At 40.8% G+C, this 24,076-nt stretch overlaps 1 protein-coding gene across 6 annotated transcripts in view; it reads left to right on the forward strand.

The window, feature by feature from the left end:
* Nucleotides 1-24,076, forward strand: part of DGKI (diacylglycerol kinase iota) — a 233,888-nt gene that overhangs the window by 153,584 nt on the left and 56,228 nt on the right. For all 6 annotated transcript variants that reach the window (XM_055808931.1, XM_055808932.1, XM_055808933.1 and 3 more), the window contains 6 exons: nucleotides 7,904-7,983; nucleotides 9,815-9,859; nucleotides 15,022-15,091; nucleotides 16,629-16,669; nucleotides 18,441-18,568; nucleotides 19,139-19,264. In XM_055808931.1, coding sequence (XP_055664906.1) covers nucleotides 7,904-7,983; nucleotides 9,815-9,859; nucleotides 15,022-15,091; nucleotides 16,629-16,669; nucleotides 18,441-18,568; nucleotides 19,139-19,264 — 490 coding nt within the window. The remainder of the gene's footprint in view (nucleotides 1-7,903; nucleotides 7,984-9,814; nucleotides 9,860-15,021; nucleotides 15,092-16,628; nucleotides 16,670-18,440; nucleotides 18,569-19,138; nucleotides 19,265-24,076) is intronic.

Consider the following 24,076-nt stretch of genomic DNA (forward strand, 5'->3'; position numbering starts at 1 on the left):
AGGGAGAAGCAACTTCTTTCTTTACCAAACAAAGTAATTATGGTGGGGAGTGGAAATAAATACATTTCTGTGGCAAGTGAATAACAGAAACTGTCAGTCTGAATTTAAAATTTAAATGCAGATAATGTTTGTGCACTAGCAAAATACAAGAGCACTTGTATTGGGCCTTGTTTCTACAAGAGCTGTTACTGTATGTGGTGTTTGCTTCCTTCAGCACAACTGTAGCTCTTGGGTACGTGAATGTCTCACTAGATGCTTGCAAGAGGCTCAGTTTACATATCTGTCCAGGCTTTGGCAGATTATGTATATATTAACTCCAGAATAGTATTCTTAATCTGTTCCCTGCCCACAAGGATTAAAAGCACTTTTAACTTCCTCAATAGCTGGAAAGTGAAACCAAAATCTCACAGCAATCTGAACAGGAAAAGGAACCCAGTTAAGAACAAGTTATCCTTGAAGGAAAAATAGCAAAGAAGCTATTATGGTTTTTGCCTGTTGCACGTCTCTGTAACAGAGTTTTGAAAGCTCTGACATCAGTGTAATAATCTGGATTGTTTTAACTGACAGTAAATACATTTCACTGCCCTTGTTTGCTTGAAATACTGATTTGATTCTATCAACTATTTCACCTAAAAGTGCACTTCCCGATACATAACAGCTTGTCATACAAAATGTTCCATGAAGATTAATCTTCACTCTGCTGGAGGTAGACACCTCATTTTGAAAGCCTCCTGAGCAATTAAAGAATGTCATATTGTCCTGTGAAGGGCATGACTGTTCTTTAGCCCATTCTCCTTCTGTTGCTTTCTACTTTTCTTGTCACTGCTGCTGGCATTTAACCAAGATGCTGTTTCTGAATTGTCCGTTTCTTCCCTCTGCATGCTCCTTCTGTTCTCCTTCATTCTTTCTTCTGTCAGTGTCTCGGTATTGTCTGTGGGATGATTGATGATGGTACAGAGGACACTTATTGATCCTTCAGTGGGGAGGGGTGAAGGCTTCCATGCGCTCCTTTAAGAACAGGATATATGTTGGCATTTTAGTTATGATGTAATGTTCTTTGCTGCAAATGTGGTTGTCTTCTCTAACACATCCCTATACACACCCCAAGAACTTGTCAGCCTAGTCACCAGCTTCACCACCTTCTGCCCAACATGATAGCTGTACATTACATGACCATAACCAATACTATCATATTCAAAAAGTCAGTTGGACTGATGTTTCTAGATGGACAGAACTTAATTCTGTCTCTCTTGCCTGCATATCTTCTGTACCCTCTGAATTCCCGTTATTGCAGGGCAGTGTGATCTAAAGCAGCATTGTGGGGAAACAACTGAGTTATTTTTAAAATAGCAAAATCTTTCTGTTTGACACCCTGTTTTCCCCTTTCCAGTGTTACTAAGAAGTTTCTGACAATGGAGGTATACACAGAAACCAATGATGTTAACAAATATAAAATAAAATACCCAACCATAAACTAGTTAGTGACCAAGTGATCTTCAACCCTTCTTAGTCTTTCCTGACAGCACTGCGATAGATTTGTACCATGGAGATGGAGTGGTGAATAGCTCACCTTCAGCTGTAACAGTCCATATTGTGTTTTTTAATAGAATAAATCAGCTCTTATTGCCCTTAACTTGTCGTTTTCTATGCACTACCCATGGAGAACAATCTTGGTTTGCTTGATACCACTAAGATTAAGGAGAAATCATACCTGACTCGCAGTGGTGGCAGTATCAGAAATAACTCTGAGCTCTCTAATGGCTCCAGGTCTCTCACACTGTCTTTTACATAGAGGCAGCTGTTCCTTCTGTCCTCTTGAATACTGTAGCTTCCTCATACCAGTGATGCACTTACCACAGTTTGAGAACCCTTGATCTGTGGAATGTATTCTGACTCTTTAAAGCTCAGGGATATGGTAGGTGGGGTTAATTTGGAGACTATTCTTATGTATAGCTACATAAGAAAAGGTCAATACTGATGACTTGGTATTTACATCCTGAATATCCATAATGTAAAGGGCAGAGGACAGCAGAGTACCTCCTTCTAGGTGGTATGATGAGGGAAACCTGAATTTTAGCAGATGGAATCAGTACAAGGGAGATCGGCTGCTGAAGAAAATGTATTCATGCTGGGAAGTGACTTTGATCTGGACAGATTTAGGTGAGCTGAGTTGGGTACCTACAAGACTTCTCTTCCATCCTGTAAAGGAAACACTAATGACCATTTATTTGTCAGGAGGTCTTTTAGGGGACGTGATGGCTTATCTGTAGATGCTCTGTAAAAGGCAGCATTATGTACAGACTGTCTATTAAATTTCACTCTGCTTAAAAGTCACTGCTTTGCTTTGTTTTCTCAGTATGTGTTGTGTAGATGTTAGCTAATACATGCATATCTGTCACAGTGATTTAGGAAGATCTGAAAATGGGATGGCTGAATGGGTTGCTTAAAGTCACCCAGCAAGACAAAATCAGGAAGGTTGGAAGTCAGTAGTGAGTTAAATATTGGGAACTCCATTGCCAGTGAACTCCCAGATTTTCATGCTGGTGTATACAGATACAAACCACTGATAAATGTTTGTAACTTCAACAGAAATGACAAAAACAAACAGGAAGTTTCCAAAGGCATTGCTTATGTCAAAGGGAATATCTCTTTTTGCCTTCTGATGGATGAGACCTTGCGGGCTTTGTCCAGACAGCACAGTGAATTACACTTCTCGCTTTGACTGACACCAATACCCACATGTGCAAAGATTAGAAAGACACAGGAGTCCAACAGAACAAACAGGATGTGGTTGGATAATTAAAGGCTATAGTACAATGCATACAGACAGATGCTTAAACAGGCAATTTTAATCTTGGCTTTTTCTAACTTTGAGTTCTTGATTTTGTAGTCATAGTAATATTTATTTAACAGGGTATGTCATTGCCTGGGTTTGGGGAAAGGAGTAAATCCAAACCACTGAAACTTCATATCACTGAGCTATAGAATCAGAGAATGGTTGGGGTGGGAAGTTAAAGATCGTCTACTTCCAACTCCTCTGCCATGGGCAGGGACATCTTCCAATAAATTATGTTGCGTAAAGCCCCTAACCTTGAACTCATCCAGAGATGGGACATCCACAGCTTCTCTGGGCAACCTGTTTCAGTGTCTCACCACCCTCATTGTGAAGAATTTTTTCCTTATTTAAATCTACCCTCACTTGACACCATGTGGGGCATATCTACATTCAACACAGCTCTCTACCTTTTGAGCTAGTGGGGGCAACTGTCACCTGTAAGTTTGTCATCTCCTTTAAACTAGAAGAGATGAACAGTATTCCAAATTGAAATAAACACGTTTACCCTAGAGGACTGGGAAGACACAAGACTATTAAGCTCCATTCCAGACTTTCCAGAAAATCATGCTATAGTTTGTTTTTCTGGTATAGACTTTTCTGTCCATATTCTACTTTTGTCATTTCCTTTTTTCTTTTTTTTTCCCTTTCTTTTCTGATTTGATTTCCTCTTACCTTTTCAGTCCTGTTTGACCCCTTCAGCTATCTCATCCCACACACATCCTTCATGCCTGTCTTAGTCTGTTTCTGCAGATCTCTCAGCTGAGATTCCTGTTCTTTTTCTTAAGCAGAAGTCCTTATTCATTGTTCAGCCAGACCTCTTCTTTCAGCTCTTAGTCCCGATACCCATTCTCTGCCAGTTTCAGTTCTGAGCTCTTTGTAGTTTTCTTTCTACAACCTGTTCCTTTTTGTGTGGTGTTTGGGACAACTTCTCTCTTCATTTACTTAGACCACTTCTTCCTTTTTGTGGCAGGGTATTGGAGAAGCCACTGAGAGCCTGGAGGGGATGACTGCTTTCTCAGACGTGATCTGGTTTAGTCTGTGTTTTATCTCCTGACATGTGAGGATTTTCAAAGTAGACCACTAGTGTTAAGAAAACTAGCAACTAAGGAGGCTTAGGTTTTGTCAGTATAATAAACAAAAGGGATCTGAAGAAGCACATGGCTTAGATTTGTGTGGTAAGAAAATCCTTTTGTACAAACTCAGTTGTATTAAAACCATACTGGGAAAGCCAAACCTCTTAATATAAATGTCTGAATATTTTAGAATTCTGTCCCAAGAATTTACTTGGTCCTTTATGTTTTTAATACCAGTGGAAACCCCTCAGGAAAATGACATTCTTATAAATCTTTGCTACATTAAACATTTACAGCCCGATATCTAATCTTCCGGGTCCCCTGAGGTATGTCAGACTCAGAATGAGTTTTCCTGGCATTCACATCTACCTTAATGAGCTGTCTTAAGGCTGTTTTGTTTGGGATTTGAGTAGGTTAATCATGGTGTTTAGATCACAGATTGAATCCTTTCATAACAATAAATGGGGAAGTTAATTGAATTTTATTTTTTCTTCATGGTGCCACGTGCAGTATATTCTGGCTTCTATTTGTGTCCTCAATACTATTAAAGAATTCACTAGCTTTAGGTATTCAGCATAATGGGCAGTTAATAGGTAGAAGATTTAGTCATCGTTTATAAATTCCACAGCTAATTTCCTGGGGACTTTGGAAATCACTACTAATCTGGCAGTTAATTAGAGCATCATGCTAGCTATACTGCTGCATCTACCAAACCCTCCTCCCACTGATGCTTGATTTTGGTTAGTGTTGCTGGGAACAAAAAGCTTTCTGCAGTACTGGTTCAGAATATGAAGCAGCTGTCTGCCTGTCTCATCTCTGGGGGTTCTTGCACTGCTGCTCATCTCCACAATGTTAGAGGTTGTATCTGCAGCTCACTGGACAAAGTCCTTTGTACTCCCTGAATGATGAAAAGAAACTGGGGGCTGGATGCAAGCGGCCAGAAGAGCAGGCGCCTTGGGAGAAAAATGTCTGGCACTTGAATGCTGTGGCTTGGCTCATGATCTGAGACTATCCCTTCGTTTTTGGCATATTCCCATGTGTGGATATACCCATATATTCACAGGAGTGGGCAGTGTGTGGGTGAATGGGAAAATTGCTCTGCAGTGCCTGTGCTTTTAATATAAGCCTTTGTCTTTCCATCTCTTGTCTGGCCTATCTAGTAACCACTGTCCCCCACAGCACTTTTCTGTCCACATCCCCATCCACACGGGGCTGTTCAGAACAGGTAGAAGCCCTTTATTCCTGGATGAAAATGTCCACAATGATAGTGAATGCCATGTGTGTTAACTTCGTGCCTTTAATTAATCTGTCATAACAACTCATTTTGCCCCTACTGCACAGCATTGCCCTATATTTGGAATGAGCAACAACCCCATAGTTTTAACCCCATTCTTAATCATTATGGATTTCCTTTGTTTTCAAACAGCATCTATTGTTGAAGCACTTTGAATATCTTGGCTGTGTGGTGCATTGTGCGTTTTTACTGCAGTTTATGATAAAAATGAGGGCTGGAAATATTTTCTTTTCTGAAAGCCAAATGGGTCTTGCAAAAAAACCTAAACAAAACCAACAAAAAAACCCACAAAAAATCCCAAACAAAAAAAAACCTTTAGCAGGCAACACTTTGGCATATACTGTAGTGTTATCCAGTAATGACTTCAAAGGTTTTTCAAAGGAGTGTGAACCATGTGGAATGGAGCCATTTTGAGACTCCCCTCTTGCACCTTATCCCTTAGCTAGCCTTTGACCCTAAAAGCCATAGGTCATGCTAATTCAGGATTTCCAGGGAGGAAAAGCTTCACATTTCTTTTTAAGGATGAAGTCACCCAACCCAGAATTCCAGTATTGTCAAGAATAGGTGGGACATAATTTAATTAAATCTATGAATCATAATTGACTTCTTCCCTTTTTACATGAGGCCCATCAATGTCACTGCTAAGTTATATATTATGTTACTGTTTTCATTTCGGACATTTGGGTGGATTTTTTTAGAATTCCAAATGCTCTGTAGGTCCTTCTCCTTTGGTCTGTCAGGAATGGTGATAGTTAAAATTTCAGTTCTGTTAGCTGTGCTGTTTCAGCAGGTCAAAGCTTTGGTCCCCGTCGAGTGCATATACACCTCTATGAAGAAAGGGATTTGATGGAAGAGGCAAAATCTGTGGTGACAGTTTCTGAGCCAGCGGTGTAGCTCCCTAGTGCTCTGTAGCTATTGGAGGTGTGGCTGTGTCTGCTGCAATTCGCTTTTTAGTGCTATAAATGAATTTAACAAACACTTCTTTTGGTAAGGACTGCAGAGGGATCTGCTGAATTGAAACTAGATAGCCATTAAGTACTCTCTACAAAGAGCTTAAGGGTCTCCTGTCAGAGCAGGTTAAGCTATAATAAACGCTAAGCAAAGAGAATCAGTCTGTAACCCAGAGCATCGGCGCGTGTAAAGCGAACCGTGTGACTGACCCTCCTTTTGGCCACTTGTCTCTCAGTCTCTGTTCTGTAATGAAAAATCCTGGGAGGTCGCAGTGAGTGCTGTTGCCTTTTGGCCTTTCTGAAAATGCAGAGGCGGTTTGGCATCACTCTTGGGTGTCAGTGTTGCTTGGGGAGGTGTGCGAGCTCTTCCCTTCTTCCCTAGTCTTCTTGCTTATCCCTTCTTTATGTTCTTGTTTCTCCTTCCAGCTTTTTTCCCCTGTTTCTGCTTTACCCGGGTTCATAGCTCTTCTGCTGTTCAGATTGCTTTCCGAGTGTGATGCTGGCAGCATTGCTGATGTGTCCCCAGCGCCCTGTGCGGGCCTCTGAGGCCTGTTAACGACTGTGACTGCCATCGGTGCTCCCCTGCTCTCCTCTCTGAAACCACTGAGCTTCTCTCTGGGCTTTGAGCCTTGCTGGGCCACAAAAACATGAGCCATGTTCACCATTATCTTTTAGCGCTGTCTTGTTCTCTTATCAGAATGGAGAGCTTCTCAGTGGATAAATATCTCTCCCTTTTAATCAACTTCTTCTGAATGGCAGGAGGGGCTGCAGCACAGTTGTTTTTCCTATTTATCTCGGAAATGTCAGTAACTTTATATTGCTGCTTGTTATCCAGTTACCAAAATTGTTTATGAGTTGATATTCTGCTCTCTTTCTGGAATATTCCATCTGAGGACTTAAATATCTTTCCTGCTGCTCCTCTACTTTTTTGAGCCATTGTTTGAGTAAAGACCCTCCAGGGTGAAAAAAGAACTTCATTCAGTGATTCAGTTTTAGAAAAGCAGGTACTCAAGTGTTTTCACTTGTTTTCTTATTATTTAATGAGATCTTAGTAGGTAGCTCTCTGGGTACCTTCCTGTAGACTCACGTATAATTTTTTTTTCTTTTTTTGTTCTTTTTGTGGGTTTGTTTTGGATATTTTTTTGGCTATAGTAGCAGATCGGCTGTGGAAACCAAAATCCCCTGTTATTAAAAACACTGCCCTCATCTGAGGGCATTTTTTGCTGTATTTTTAAAATTATCTTTTTCTCTTTTTTTTCCCCTGTGAGAAAATATGGAGAGGTTGTGTCAGTTTTGTGCGTAGATGGGATAATGTCTGGTTTGATTTGAAAGCAGCGTTACCTCTAACATTATGCAGGACTTTTTTCTCTGAAAACAGGCTGTGACTTTCATTACTTTAAATCATTTTTGTACACTTTCAGGAGTTCTGAAAATGAAATATCACTCTCATTTCAATGTATGAGAGTATGCCCCTAAACACTTGCCCTGGGGTATGTTCCTTTCTTTGTAGTTAATAATTGATGTTAACATCAGACAATGAAGTACGCAATGTGACTGAATCTTTTTAGCTTTGATAATTATAAATGGATGAAACGAATGATAAATAATATGTTCCTGTTTTTAAATAGCTGTTAAGATTTAGAGAATAGAAAGCTTTTGTGAGGACATTTAAAATAAAGTCCAAAGTATATTGCAAGTCTTCTATAAGTTCAAGAGACTTCAGTTAAAGACGCTTTTCTTTATTTTTCAGCCATTCCCTTAGGAATTATAGTTGTACGAGGAGACTGTGACTTGGAGACCTGTCGTATGTACATTGACCGTCTACAAGAGGTGAGTTTTTTGTGAATTTAGGTATCACGTATTAATCTATATTATGCTGCTTTCAGTTCTGAGTGCAGAGGTCTAATAGTTGCAACAACCCTAAGTTAAGAGCGCTGCAATTTGCCTACCACTGACAAGAAACTTTAGAGTAATGATATGATAATAAAAGCAGGAGTGACGCTGAAAAATATTTTCTAAACAGGAAATGGAAAGTCATATGGATCCCTTTTAAGTGATAACAGAGTTGATATGTATGGGTGTATTTACTTTCCCTTGAATTGGATTGGAATACCAGGACTTTCCATATACCTCGCTGGAATTGCATAAATTATTGATGAGAAAGTGTGTTATGTAAGGATAAACATTGTGGTTTTCAAGTGGGTCTAATTATGCAAATGTTATTCTCTAATGGACCAATCTGAGACACCAATAAACAGTACAAATATCAACTAGAAATTTGGAAATACACAGAAATATATGCTCATGCAACTAATAATAATGTTGCTCTTATTGTCTTGAACACCTTGCCTCATGAGAGTTCACTCTACAATAAAGTCTGGGAAATGGAGACTCCAAATGCCCCATTACCTGAATAATTTTCATTGCATAAGTCTTTGATGATAAAACTAATGGATCTTCATTCATATACTGTCTCTGACTTTATTTAATCTTTTACTTATGTCTTTCAACAACATTTACAAGTGTGAGGACATTAACGTAGGTTTCTAAATAGGTAGTCCAATTTACATAGGAGCTGTGAACCCTCTGATCAATTTTGGGAGCCACTGACTTCCCTGTGGTTTTGGAACTGCACTTGCAGCCTGAATGGGCCTTAGTATCTCACCACAGACTTCCACTTTTTTTGCTTTTCAGTCAGGATCCCCTTCATCAAATGCAGTTCTGAACATTCAGACTTAAGGTGTGGCTATTATCAGACATAAAGCCATGTTGTAAGGTGATGCATATTTAAAGTATCCGGTGATAGAAAATTACAATAAAATAATTGTGATGGTGTTCTTAGCAGTTTACAAATGCAATCTCATACTGAGCTCGGGCAACTTAATAGCTTGTATTGGGAGGCAAGTAGTTGTACAGCCCTGGAGGAAGCACAGCTAGAAGTTCTGGTTGAGTTTACCTATAGTGGTTGTAGAGGAACTGTGTTTCTCCAGCCTTTTGCAGGGTTTGTACTACTTTTTTGTGTGTTTGATGGGGCTCAGACCCGTTAGCTGGGAATGGAGGCGCCAAGGTTTTCTGCACTCTGCCAACCTGCATGCCAGCTGGCGAGCTGTGGTTTGTAGACCAGGCTTTGTGGCAGGCTATGTCATGAGCTATAAAACTATTTGACAAAACGTCTATTAAAATAAATTAGATTCCTGAACCCTGCTAAATACCAGGGTATTTATCAGGACATGATCTCCCTGCCATGAGGCTGTCTTAAACCAGGCAGAACTGCCAGTGATTTTCTTTAGTGCATTAATTACTCAGAAATAGTTGGGGAAAAAATAATTATAGATTTGTCATCTTTTCTTTCATTTTGTTGCTGATACTCTAAATTTAGATAGTTTTCATGCAACAAATAAGTCTGTGGTATATAAAGATTCATTAACATAATTTCTATATTTTTAAAACTTTTTCTGTTGACAAAATGCACACAAATTTAAACTTTAAGTGACCTTTCCATGACTATTCAGTGGTGTTTGTTTCATATGCTTAAAACCAGCGAGAAATACCTGTAAAATTGTTTGTGTTTGCGTAACCACTTCAGACAGTAGAACTGCAAGCAACTCTTGTTGGTGTAATTTTATTTTCATCATCACTGTGTCTTTCATCCTCCTGCTAGGACCTACAGTCAGTAACTTCTACTACACAGAGAGTTCATTACCAGGTAAGATAAGCTTTCCTTTTAATATCAGAACAAAAAGAGGATTAACAATGTGGACTGCACTCTTTGAATCTGAATCCAGGGGTTTTTTTGTTAGATACCTGTATGTTAGGTGAATTTCTGATTATCATTTACCCTCAAATGTCAGAGGTTCATTCTGCTTTCTCTCAGACAATCCTTTTCCTTGCAAACCTTATGGAATCATCTTTAAAATCAGCGCAGCACAATGATGTGAGCGGTATTGTAATAGCAGTGCCTTGCATATTGAAGTGAATGAGAGAATATATCCTATAGGAAAAATGACAAAAGTAAAATTGTTTCTCTGTCTGAGAAACTGAGCAATAACACGTTATATTGCATAGCTGTACTAATAGTCTTTCACCACCAGTCATCTACTTTTAGTTTAACATAATCTTCAGAGTAGGGTTTTTTTAATCCATCTTGGGTAAAGATGTGTCTTTTACATGGGACAAATGTATTCTAGTTCTAAGTGGCTAGTTTTTAAAATTGGTCTCTGTGCATTTTACAACTTTATTCTACAATTTATGTAATGCCAGAACTTGCCTTTACAGTTGGAAGTACTGTTCAAGAATCCATATTTCTCTCAGTAAGATATTGCACTGCACAGTGCCTAGATTGGGAGCAAACTAACGCAGACTAACTCTACTGACTCTTGAGCTGATCTGGCGTTATTAGCACAGAGACTTGACACAAAAACTTGGTCAGCTGACCCAGCACAAGTTTGCACAGTGTTGGTAGCCTTTTCCTAGATTTAACAATGTGAGTCTTGGGATCAGCAGGAGTGAGTTCACTGAGAAAGTGATTGGAGATCCAGCTAACAGGAACCATTTGCGGCAAAACTGCAGATAATTTAAATGATTACCTAGGTGATACAGAATTCCAGTTTGGCAAGAACGCCTGTAAATGCGCTGATTGCAGGAAGACATTATGAGAAAGTGCAATTTGGCATGTGTTCTTGGAGTTGCCTTCTCATACCAGTTCATGGTTTGTTTCTGCATTTCCCTGTCCAATATTAACCTCATATTTTTGAAATTTGTATCAATCATTGCCCTGAAACTGAGTTTTAGAGCAGTGTTAGTGTCTAATGAATTGGCTAATAAACCAGCATGTATTATTCTGTTCCACTCATTATAAATTAACCTAAGTGGCTGCTGACTGCTCCATGCATAGGAAACTGCCTGAGGTAAAATGAAGAATTAAATCTGTGTGTATGGGGAGGGCCAAAAGAAGGTATAAAATGTCAGAAATCAGCCCCATACTTGGCTCTTAACCTCTGCAGTTATAGCAGTATATAAATTAACTGCCGAAATGTCTTCTCTAGTGCACATCACTGTGAAATCCCTAACATGCTATCTATTTTTTATGATGCTACATCTTGAATGCACCCCCCCTGTGTTGTGTATTCAGTGCTTGTTTATCCTGGATTCTTCAAACATTGGTTTATTCTCAGTGGGGCATTTCTACAAACTGTCTTGTTAGGTTAAAATGAGGTTTGTTCCATTTTTGCTCGTATCCCTTACATATTACAGAGAGGGGAAAGAACAGGGGATAAAGGGCATGAATAAGGTGCTCGAGTTGATGGAACTGTCTTTTTACCTTGCTAATAAGGTGTCATGGGTACTTTTAAGTCTCATAAATGCAGTTCTGTTGCACGATTCCTCTGCAGCTCAAAAAGTGGGGAGTCAGCAAGAAACATCAGCAAGCCCAGGTGCAAATGGGAAAATTGTTGCTAGAGTGGTTTTTCATTCTGTTTTGTTTCTCTAATAAGTTTATTGCTCATAAAGCATCTTTCTCATGGGCCCGAGACTTCCCAAGCAAGTTCTACAGTTGAACTTTAATGAAGTCTTGGAAGGAGCATACCACAATACAAAATTTGTGACTTGAATTTACATTTACCAGCATTACCCCTATGTTTGTTTTCCCAGCATTATGTACTCTGCTAGGACTATGATTTTTTACTCATTTTTCCTCTTTGTATCATCTACCTTTTTAGTATGCACTGTTATCTTTGGATGCTTTCTTCCTTTCTCCCTTTGTGTCCCAGTCCTTACCTGTCATCAAATAGCGGGTTAAATATTAAGATACATAAAGCTTTTTGCATGTGGATGTATAGATATTAGCAAACCTAATGGATTTCAGAAAATCCGTGGCTCTCCCACATATACCTCAGTTGCGCCACAAGGAAATCTAAGCATCCCATAACTCCATAAGCCCATATTAGAGAAAGACATAGGTGTATTGTAAAGCTGATGTGTAAACCACTGAGATATGTTATTTAGTCCCTGTGTGCAGAAATAGTTCACTTTATGGAATATTACACTGTTGTTATGTACACAATGTACACTTCATCTGTCTGATAATGCACAGAGGTTGGAGACAAAAACCTGTACATGAGAGCAAGGTTTATGAGATCAAGTGAAATCCCTAAATGTGGGAGACAATTGAGGCTGTTTTATTTTTGTCAGGGTGGCTATAGATGCAGGTGTGTAACATGCATCAGAAGACATATGTGTATGCATTTTTTTCAGTCAAGCAACGTCTGTAAGATGCTGTAGTGACATTTCAGACAAGATCTGTTGCTAGGACTGTAGCCAGACTTTAGGGTACTGAGGAGAAAACAGATGAGTTGTCTGGAGCCATCTTTGCTTTTCTGTCCTGGATAACCAGAAGGGAAAGGCAGTAATAGATGGTTCCAGGCAATTTCAGAGGCAAAAGCTAATAAGATGAATCTTGCAAAAGCTGTCATGATACCAAATGAAATTAATAACATTTTGCAGCAGCAGCATGCCAGGCGCTGATATGCGTTCAAATGGCTGAGAAATGAGTGTCTATCAAATAATCATCATCAGAGCTGCTTGAAAACAGCACATAGTGCGTGCAGGCACCCTGCTGACCGGGACACTGGGAAAGCTGCTTGTGTGTATCTGAACAACATCAGCATGACCTCACTTTTTCTCAGGTGGCTGAAAAAGTGTCAGGTACCTTTAAGTAAATCAAAGAGCATTGTCTGCCTCTTAACGTTATGAAGGCATTATTTGCTCTGTAATTAATCTGAAAATTGTTTGATCTGTTTTACCCAGAAATGACAACTTCCTTCAGCGTTCCTTTGAGATTCTCCCCAGGATGAAGAAAGCAAACTGCTTCTTCCCCATGGTCTTACTGACATGAGTCTGGGCAGCCTGGGGAATTGAGCTGATGAAACTCCCATTTTTCTGTCAATATATTCTTTTATTTTTTTCATAACTCTTCTCACACATGGCTACTCGGATAAGAAGTATTTTAGAAAATGTCAGATGTGCAAAACAGTAAGATAAATTGCTGAGAAATATCTATTAATTCTAGGTTTTCATAACGATGTAAACACTGGGCAGTAAAAGCAGAGGAAAATATATAGGAAAGTGAACTTCTGAGACTGCATAAATGTTTCAGATGTGTTGGATGTGTTTAATACACCCTAAACTTCCGTTTTGTGTTGGTGTTTCTGTATGTTTCCTCTTGTATACACAGCAGCCTCGCTTTCCTTCTTCAAACCATGCGCATGGTGCCACGTGCCTGAGGGAGTGGTGGCTTTTGTGTCGCTTGGAGTCTCTCAGTTAGGCTGGGTGCCTTTCTTCAAGGTCTGCTGTAGCTCAGACTAAAGTTGTGGATTTCTGCGTTATGCTAGGGGTTAAGCTTTCATAGCCCTGTTGTCCCATCTAGCTGAAAACCTGTGATTGTTGAAATCTCTTTGGAACTCACTCTTGCAGCCAGCCTTTACTTTCTGATGTTGGACCTTCAAACAGTGGCTGATCTGATAAAGCTGTACAATTCCCAATACAAAAATTGTTTGTCCTGCATCCTGCTTTCAGGAGAGGTGCTGGGCTCCTGTGTGATATTTGAAGTCCCAGTGAGATACTGTACCCTGGTCTGTTTTCACCAATCTATGCCCATGTTATAATATATGTACATATACATTATTCACATTCTGTGCTTTCCATGCACAGCAACGCTTTTCTCAAAGGTACCTTTCCTCCCCATTGCTGCTTCTTTTTCCTTTCTCGCCTTGTGATTTGGTATACCACTCTGTAGTCTGTTGTCTGAAGGAGGAGTAAAGTTTAATCCTGAGCCAGTATGTGCCTGAATTTACATCATTTATAGATGTGCTGATTTTACTGCTGAAGATGTAAATAAGGGTAGAATCTGGCTCTATACAAATTTTGGGTGTGTGGCCAAGATCCATGCTGTTGTGTTTTGCCCTGTGCAAATCTGTTTGTGTTTAAACATTGTGTCGCAGTGGCTTTAGGAAGTTGGCTGGCCATCCGCTGGCAGCATGGAGCAGAGCTGTGGCCACCCTCTGCTTTCTGAGATCCTTTTTGCCTCTCCAGCTCAGTGAGAGCTGAAAAAGCAACGGGCAGCCCGTTTGACTCCTTGGTGAGTACAGGTCAGGAAGAAAGTCATTGTTCCTCCCCAGTCATTTGGTTTGGTTCCTGAAGTAATGTCTGTTGGCTCTCAAGAAGCAGGTCTTTTTAGCTAGAACAGGGGCATGTTGATGTAGGATGTCTGTGCTTGGCTGGTGGTGGTCCCCAGGTCTGCACTCTCTGTATTCTGGAAGCAGAGGATAATTTTTTTTTACCCCGATGTGCATTTGGGATAGCAGAGACAGGTAAAGTGGGCAGTTGCTTTGAGTGGCAGGTCAGGAGAGGGAAAGAATGTAAAAATATTGAGCTAGAATAAAGGAGGGTGACTGACACACAAGAAACAAACATGGTAATTAGAGTTCATGGCTGTTGTTTGATACTGATGTGTATCTTTGACCTCTTTCACTGCTCTCTGTTCCTGTGTCTCCACAAATAAGGGGGAGTATAGACAGCCGAGAAAGTTGTTTTTTATGCAAAGCTTTTTCATGTTGCTGAGCTGAAGGGAAGGGAATAGCTGAGGATGTGGCTGAAGCTAACTATATCAGTTTACTCTGTTCTGTATTACAGTCAAGCCCTGATGTCAGTGAGAAGCAAATCCAGTGGGTTTGGGTTATTGTAGGCTTTGCACATTGTGCGATGTCAGTAGAACAAAATGAAAAAAAAAGCAGATACTAGAAAACAGTCCTTTTTAGAGAGAAAAAAAAGTTTGTTGGTTGGTTTTTAATGTAATTTCCCTGCCCTATTCAGGACCAAGAAAGCTCTTTCCCCAGAGTACTTTCCGTTCAGAGGCTGTCTCCCAGATGGTGCTTCCTAGATGGTAAGTGCATCTCCCTTCTCTTGTGCCTAGCATGCTGCTGGCTTCTGGTGTGCATGTAAAGGACGGTGCATCTGAAAGTGTTACTGTGGAGGGGTAACTGTTCCTTCTTGTTACACTCAGCACATAAAAAAATGGAGCTGAGTTCCCCCCTTTCCTCTCTGAAAAATGAATCAGGCCTCCTTTCATCTAGCATCAAAATGTCTACTGTAGCTTTGTCCCCTCTGCCCCAGGAGACACGTTCTTCTAAGTGTGGTTACGGATTTGGTTTGTTAGTGTCTCTGCTGTGATGAGCAGCACTTACTGCATGGTATTGCCGGGACTCAGAGCACAGCTGCTTGTGGCAGTGTGCTGCTGCTGGAAAGGCTGCATTTTTCACTCTGGTTTCTCTTTAAGTACTATAGTGTTTAGGTACTTATGGTGTTTAGGTGATGGAAATGTATCTCCCTTTCCCTGTAAAACTACGCTTCAAAAGCACTTCATGTAAGTCCCTGGGAACTGTGCTTGTATTTGACCCAGGCTTTGTCAAAGCAGACAGCTTATCTGTGCTTTACATCAGGCTCCAGAGCACTGAAATTAGCAGCTAAAATGGATGGCATCTGCTTTTGCAAAAGCTTCGGGATGAGGAGATTGAAATTTTTATTGTTGTAAACAAAAACAATTTCTCCTTGGCAAGTTCTAATTGCTTTTCCTTGTCTCTCATGAGGGAAGTTGATAAAAAACATACTGAGAATCTGTTTGGGTTTTGGAGAAAGCTGAGTGGGTAGATGCATTCGGGTTTTGTCTTTAGGGATTTGATAGACCCTTGCAGTGCCAAAACCCACAATGCTACATCACTGTGCTCTTGCGTCAAAAGTCCAGAATGAACAAATCTAATTTCACCAGCCAAACTGAATGCAAAGCAGAAACAAAACCCCCACATCTGATGAAACACGTCGTAGGTAATAAAATACTTTTAGGTTTAGTAATATAAATTATTTGGCAGTGACAAGATTCCTAATAGGTACTTTATTTAGTGACTCTCCTCTATTTTAATGTGTTTTTCATTAATAGCATAAATTTTCCTTGAGCATATTGGTAATTCATGGTGAATGTCTGTGGCCATGCATGTGATTTACAAAGAGTTCCTGAGCACGCTATTGTTCTTTAGATCCAAAATTTGAATTAATCCTATTAGACCCATCAATTTCATTATGTACTTGCTATATTCTCACCAGAACAATGCAGCTTTTTCTGTCACATTTTAATCTAATCAATTCGGTTTATAAGCCTGAAATCCAGTTTACACATTTTTAAAATATTTACTTCAAGTTAATAGTTTTGGTGAATATTGTTCTGTTAAACCTCACCTTTAAATTCACTATTTAACGGGATAGGAATACGGACATAATGAATCAGATTATGTTCTTGTGAAAACAGTGTGATTTCACTGAAAAAGAGGTTGCCTTAAGTGGTGGTGCTGTTAGCTCAGCCCATCTTGTCCATGTGGTTCTGCTCAGGCCATTTTCTTCACTGGGGCTCTGTTGTTTCTGTCTTGCAGCAACTTCTGCTGATCGTTTTTACCGCATTGACAGATCTCAGGTAAAGCTTTATTCAGTTACCATTTCTATGGATTTTTTTTTTTTTTTTTAGGCTATGTCAAATGCAGCTTAAAATGAATGATCTTTCATTCCTCCTGTGTATTCTAAAATGCTACTGATGCTGATGTCTCATGAAAAGTAGATAAAAAATTCTGGGCCATTTTTAGTTGATGTAATTCATGTCATTTCACTGAAGTTCTATATCTACTGACAATCTGCCCTTCTGTTTACTACCAATCTGATGTACAGATCAGAATTTTCTACATTTGTCATCCTTATCAAGCCTTACTAAGGGCATCTGTGTGGCACCAGATTATTTGAGTTTGTTTTCACTGATGCTTTTAGTCATCAGAAATCTTGATCCTATGTGTGTGTGACATGGAATAGCTATGGAAATTAGGGTGATGTTACAAATTGAGAATTATGAATCAAATATTCGTAAGGAATCCTAAACCAGTGTGTAACTCAGTTGGATTAAAACCTGTGGTATAGATTTGACAATCTGAATCTATTTTCTAAAAGACCTTTGAAAATTTTACAGATCTTTTGGTGCTTCTGGTTTGTAGCCGGAACTGGCCAATTAGTGGCTCAGCATTAAGTGCAAACTGTTGATTTCACACAGTGGTCATTTGTTTCTGGTCCCCCTGAGAACTGTGCAAGTTGTTCCTAAATCACATGGACATATGACTGTTTCCTAGCAAAAGCAGCTGGTGGTCTAGTTTGAGCAGGAGGAGCTGTGGCTTTGGTTCAGAGGTCCCAGGTTCAATGTCTGCATGGGACTTCTTTGCACACAGTCATATAAATGCTTTGATGAGCTTGTACTTTAACATCTGGAAAGCAAGGGTGAAGAAGATGCTGCTAAAGCAGGGGTCCTCAAACTTTTTAACCAGGGGGCCGGCGCGCGGATGCAGTGGCAGGCAGTCATCTGCGGCTGCTTGGTTCCCCCCAACCCCCGGTGGGGGGGGGCAGGGGGTTCTGTAAATACCGGGGGCCGGATTGAGGACCCTGGGGGGCTGTACCCAGCCCACGGGCCGTAGTTTGAGGACCCCTGTGCTAGAGGTTAAACTGGGCAATGTGACTCTAGCTTTTTCTGCATTTCTGCAGTACTTGACTGTGTACAATTGGTTGTTTTTCCCTCCTACTCCTTTGCCCTGTGTTTCTCTGGGGAAAAGATAATACTGTGTGATGTCTCCAGCGCACAAACTGTGGGAAGTTTCCTGCTCATTCACCTACGTAGACAGACCTACTCACATGGTGTTTTTTGAAGGACAATGAGCCTTCAGTGTCAGTAACAAAAAAGAGGGATTGAGAAAGAGAGCTTTGGTAATGGAGATGTGAAACCAGAATGTACAAGCAGCGGTGGTCTTGGAGAGTACCCCCAGACAACGAAAATTTCTGTCAGCCATCGTTGGAGGGCAGACCATAGGTGCTGGTTCTCATTTTGAAATGCAGTCCTTGGCTTTTTAGGTAGACCTCCAGTTTTACAGCTGAATGACATGGAGTCTGAGCAGCAGCCTTTTAAGTATTGCTGTGAGAGTGAGGCTTGCTGGTTGGGAATTGTGTTTGAAATTGATGAAATATTTATTGATGACTTCAGTGGCATTGGTTTCAGTGAGGGTATATGTGTATATATATATATATAAAAACACAGAGTCCCATGAATGTGCTTCAGAGACCCTGATGTGCACACAGCTTTCCCATAGCCAACTGGCTGCTCTGAGAGACCCGTGATGCTGCAGGTTTGTTATTTGTTCCTTGTATCACTCCAACAGGAACATTTGCACTTTGTGACGGAAATTTCGCAGGACGAGATTTTTATTCTGGACCCAGAACTGGTAATGTCACAGCAGGTGGGGACACCACCAGGAATGCCTGATCTGGTAGTGGAGCAGGCCTCTGGGTGAGTGGTGCTGGGATCTGGCTTTCAGCAGCCGTATTAGAGTGGGACATCTCTTTCCTAGTCCCTTTTTCTGAAGGACTGGGAGATGTGGGAGGGCAGATCTTAGGTGAGGAGCTGGGGACAGGATCAGATGCTGCCATGGTAATGACAGGACAGTTGAATAACATTTACTTCATTAGGTGTCCTGGAGCACACAGCAGAACTAATGGACTTTGGCATCTTTCAACCTCCTCACACTCCCTGATGTATCTGTCCTGCCATAAATCTGCATCGATTGAGTTACAAACCCCTTCTCTGCCCAGTCAGGGCTCTGATGACACTGTGTAAGGCCCTGAAGCCCTTTGTGCCTGAGAACGATGGTGTCTCTGTTTCTTCTCAGCCTCTGGGCAGACCAGAAATGCTCCTATTCATCTTTAGGAACAGTCTTAGTCTCATAGCGAATTAAACTATTTTAGCTTTCTATGGACTGAAAAGTGCTGGGAACCAGTAAGCATAAGAAAACTTCAAAGTGGAGTATGTGAGAAAATTTCTGAGGGGTGAATGCCTTTCTCTTCCTTTTTCCCTCCATAGAATATCAGATCGGTGGAACCCTGCGGTTCGGAAGAGGATGCTGAGCGACAGCGGCCTTGGCAAGATTTCCCCTCACTACGAGGTACCTGACAAACAAAAGGACGCCAGCCAGACCCATATGCTGCAGTAAGAGCCCTCTGCATTTTTCTGCTTGATGATGCACTGTCATCGTCACCACACAGCTCCTAGTGGTTCCTTTAAACCTAATGAATTGTGCCAATGCCAAAATTACAGAAGTCCTTTTGCTTTTTCTAGTTTGCTCCTCCCTTCTGTTTCTTTCTCTTTCTCCATTATTATATGTTCTTGCCTTTGTTTTTTTGTCTGTGGCACCCTGCACTCTTAATAAACCTAGATCCCAGTTTCCAAAAGTAAAGACATTATTTTGGGTGCCTGAAGTTCCAGCTAAGAGAACCTTCATGGCAATTGATTCTGAGACAGACCGAAGCACTCACCCTTAAGGTAGCCCTGCAGTGTGACAAAGCAGAAACCTCTACAAATGGTACTTACTTGCAAAGGTGTAGGCAATAGTTTTCATATAACCTTGAACCAGAGATACTATTTTTGGTGTATGATGATTAAACAGTGGTTTAACTCATACATCCCCCATGTAAGAGATTTCTACCACCACAATCCTGTTGGCCATGTTCAGATTTCTGTAAAAGCATCTCTTCTTCTTCTTCCCTATTTTAGAAATGGTTCTCAGCGTTTTTGTCCTTTTGCTTTAGATTTTTGAATCCAGTGGTAGATCCATAATTGCTAAAAAAGCTGAGCTGGGAAGCACCTGTCTGAATTCTGTTGCTGGCTTTGAAAAATTCTGGGGTTTTGGGGTTGTTTTTCCCCCCTCCCCATGTACATAATGTGTAATTGTGTACATCAATTATACTTTATGTTTCTAGTTCTACTGTGTCTGGATCCCTGTGAACCGGTTTTAAAACTTAGTATAGAGAAATTTGAAATAGTGACCATGTGGTGTTCTTTCAGTTTGACTTTCTGTCTTGGATGTGTGGGGAGGGGGGCTGCAAGGTGCCTGCCAAGTACAGCTCCAGGGCAGATGCAGTGGATGGGAGGCTGCATAGTTGTGTGGCTACAAACTGGAAGCTGCTGACAGTAGAAAGAGATGTCATGGTGAGAAAGGGTGTTCTGAGTAGCACTGCCAGGACACACTCACCTGGTTTTCTCCCATTACCCTGTGGGATTCTGGATCAGTTCTTGATTTTGTGCTCTTTGCAATGTGAAGGATGGTGAATTCAAGTTCAGTTTTCTACAGACTGGAATGGCAGGGCCCAAAATTTGGAGCTGGCAAAGCTGGGTGAAAAATGATGCTTAGGCACTTCTAGGCAGTGTGGAGAGATGGTGACAACATGTGGACTAACTTCTAATTGATAAGAGGATTATTTTGTTTACGTCAGCATGACTGGAAGTGTATGTTTAGCTGGAACAATTATGTTTGGTAGATTTATTAATTACAAGCAAAGTCAGTAGTGCTGCCCAGAGTAAAGCATACCTGTCACTGCCTACTGTGAGGTATTATTTTCTTTATAGCTTATCTAAACTTTTAATTGTTTTGGATGAAATTTTTTGTGGTCAAACTCAGTCTTTGACTGATTCTTTCTCTTTTTCGTTTAGTTAAAACTTTTGCAGAAAAGCTCAGTTGTTTCTGAAGACAAGATTCATGGCAAATGTGCTGCTTTAAATTACCTGCCTTAAAATAAATAAATCCAGCAGTGGTTTCCTGAGACATTTTAGTGCTGGTAATGGAATGAACTTCATTGCAATGAAGTTTGGAGGCTTGACATGTAATAAAGTGTCGCTGTAGTACCAGGGAGGTGCCTTTTCCTGTCCTGAGAAAAGTACCCCTGGGTTTGCCCTGCTGATGAGGTGGTTCGTGTGCTTTGGAGATAGCTCAGACTCCAGAGCTTTGCTTTCCAAAGTTTGTCTGCACGTGCTCACAGAGGAGTTATGCCCCCCACCCCCCGTGCTTAATAATAGTTGCAGGGGTGCCCACTGGGCTGAGGGAAGGGGTCTGCGCTTCTCACCTGCTGATGTCCAGCAGCAAGGAGGAGAGTGAAGCAGCCATTGTGGTCAAATAGAGGTCGGTCAGAAAAGGTGTACAGAGGAACAGCGAAAACAAGTTGCAAGAGCCAAAGGAGTAGAAACAAAAAGGGTGTGCAGGAACTTGAAGAGCGGGGTTAGGGGATGGGAGCTGGCAATTAGGAGCACTGGGGACATTCAGATAACTGAGGAATCAGAATGGGAATAACAAAGAGGCAGAGGACGTGGCATGCAGATAGGTAAGAGATGAGTGAGACAGGTTAGGGGCATGGCGGAAAGGGTCTGTGGCTGTTTCTCTCCAGAATCTAGAGCTCTGGGCTGATGCAGGTTATTTATTTTACTGGTGGGAGCTCTGAAGTATGTTTAGACACTGCCTCATTTGCTGGCAAGGTGTAAGGTGTACAGTAAATGAGGTGTGGGATTGCAGTGGAGAAAGCAAAGTGTAATTGCATGTAAGGCAGTTGGATGTTGCTCTGGAGGACTGGCTTCTCCCCTCAATTTCCCTGACAGAATTTTTGAATGATGCAGTTTTACAACAAGGTTTTCACAAATGGTCAGTAACAACGGGCTCCTCATTCTATGCATGTCCACTTGAAGTACGATGGGCTGCTGGGAGGCCATTACAAGGAGACTGAAAAGAGAGTGAAGGGCTGGAAACTGAGGAAACAGGCTTTCTGTGTACCTCAGGTTGCATTACTAAAATTAATGGAAAGTTTGTGCCTGCCTTCCTTCTGTCTCACTTGCCCAGCTACAGAATACAGACAATATTGCAACCTCACCTTAGAGGAGCATAGTGAGGGTAAATTTCATGGTCACAAGAAACTCAGATACTGTGGGGACACACAGTCGGAGATGCTTAAGATAAAATTAATTATTTTACATTCTGTGCACAGTTTTGGTAGTGTTGGAATAAATAAATCTTAAGACTGTGCACTGCATATACAAAACACAAAAGGATGTCAAGCAGGTCTCTTACTTAAGCACTGAGGCAAGAGTCCAGTAGAAGAAAGTAGTGACTTATTAAAGGCTGTCATCAGGGATGAAGTGTGATGCTCAAATGACATGAGCTCTGGCATTTATAAGCTTCTGGATGCTTGACTTTGAAACCTAACCTTATAGCCTGGCACTTTACAGAAAAACTTCAAAAGCACTATTATGTTGCGGCAGGTGAAGTAGCTCACAGGTACTTTGCAGAGGTTTGTCCTTTCAGAAATTAGTTTTCAGATAAAACCTGTGGAAAGGATTTTAGCAAAATTCCCAAAAAGGAATGTGGCAGAGCACAGAGGGGACAATTCCTCCTGTACATGGAGTTCTCATGGATCTTTTAAGAGTCATCAGCATCCAGTGTTTTACGTCTGGTCCAAAACACTGTATAGCATTTCCAGCTCAAACTGCAATATCCTATAGCCTGTCACTAAGGCAAGTGACAGGGACCTTGCTGTGCGAGAAAGTCATCACTTGACCCAGTGGGGCTGTTTCCTCAGTGGTAATTTTTCTCCCAGACTGGGGTTGGGAGTGACCCTCCTCAGATGTTAGCAGCAGATTAGACCACAGCTCATCATGGCATAGCTGCAGGCTGCTTAGAGTCTCTCTGGCATCACTATACATGCATATACGTGTGTGTGTGTATACACATACATAAAAAAAACAGCCTCTTTAAGATGAAGTCATTATTTATGACAAGTGAGGACTATAGCTAAAAAGACAAAGTATGTAAATAGAGAGGTCCCTTAAATTACTTCAGTCAATGAAAGTGGGGAAGAGAATATGTGATCTAAAAATAATTACAATGTTTGGTGTTGCTTTTGATCATAAGCTGTTGGGGTAAAAAGTAATTTTAATGTAATGGTTTTGAGGTAGGGGTCTTTCTGAAAGAAAATTATTTCTCCTTTTTAATTAAGTGAGCTTCATGTTAGTTAATTTTCAGGTGGCTTTTGACTAATGGTATTTCATGTTTTGCTCCCTTTTCTGATGGCTCTTTGAAATGTGACTGATGTGTGGAGTAGGCAGGACATGAAATAGCATCTTGATGCAATAACCAGGAGCTGGGGCAAATCATAGCTTAATAGGAACATCAAATTAGTGTGAAGGGTGTATACAAAGAAACAACAGGAAAACAATTGGACTACTGGTACTTGATCTTGAAAAAGGCTAAATATTCTGGGCTGCCTCCACTGAAACATGTAATTGGACTCTTCCTTTGAATGTGGGTGGGTTCATCGTCCTCGTATATCCTGTGTTTAAATGGGGCAGTGAGATGGGGATGACCATCCTGTTGTAAACATTCATTGTTGGCCGTGCATTTCTGTTCCTAGTTATGTGTTTGTCAACCTGTTATGTGATGAGAGCTGGAAAATTGAATAAAACAAAACCACAACAGTATACAAAACTGAAAAGGTGACTATACCTTGGTAGAGGTTTAATCTATGTCTTTTAATTGAAGCTATTAATTTTCCCATTGTTTGGGGCAGTAACAGCCACTTTTCTAGCATCTATCCAGCTGTGATGGTAATGTGTTTCCCAAGTTGCTAGCTGCATTGTCTGAATGAAGTGCATGGCTCGTGAAGGGTGGGCGAAGGTTGGCCAGAATGCCATCTGACCTTGTCAGGGAGAGGAAGAAAAAAATGCCTGTAGGGGCTGGAAGGTGGCTGCATTTTTTACTTTCTACTAAATAGGCATTAATTGGCTAGTAATATTGCCCAGGCACTGCTTTATGAGCCAATAATAACCTAGTTCCTGAGAGGGAAGAATAAAAAGGCTAAATGCCAATATCATTGCCCAGGAAATCAGTGCAGATGTTACGAAGTGGTTTAGTTGGGGTTTTTTTGTTGGTTGTTTGGGTTTTTTGGGGTTTTTTTTGTTTTTTTGGGTTTTTTTAAGAGAAAT

The sequence above is a fragment of the Falco peregrinus genome, chromosome 6 (assembly GCF_023634155.1).
Source record: "Falco peregrinus isolate bFalPer1 chromosome 6, bFalPer1.pri, whole genome shotgun sequence".
Taxonomy (NCBI): Eukaryota; Metazoa; Chordata; class Aves; order Falconiformes; family Falconidae; genus Falco; species Falco peregrinus.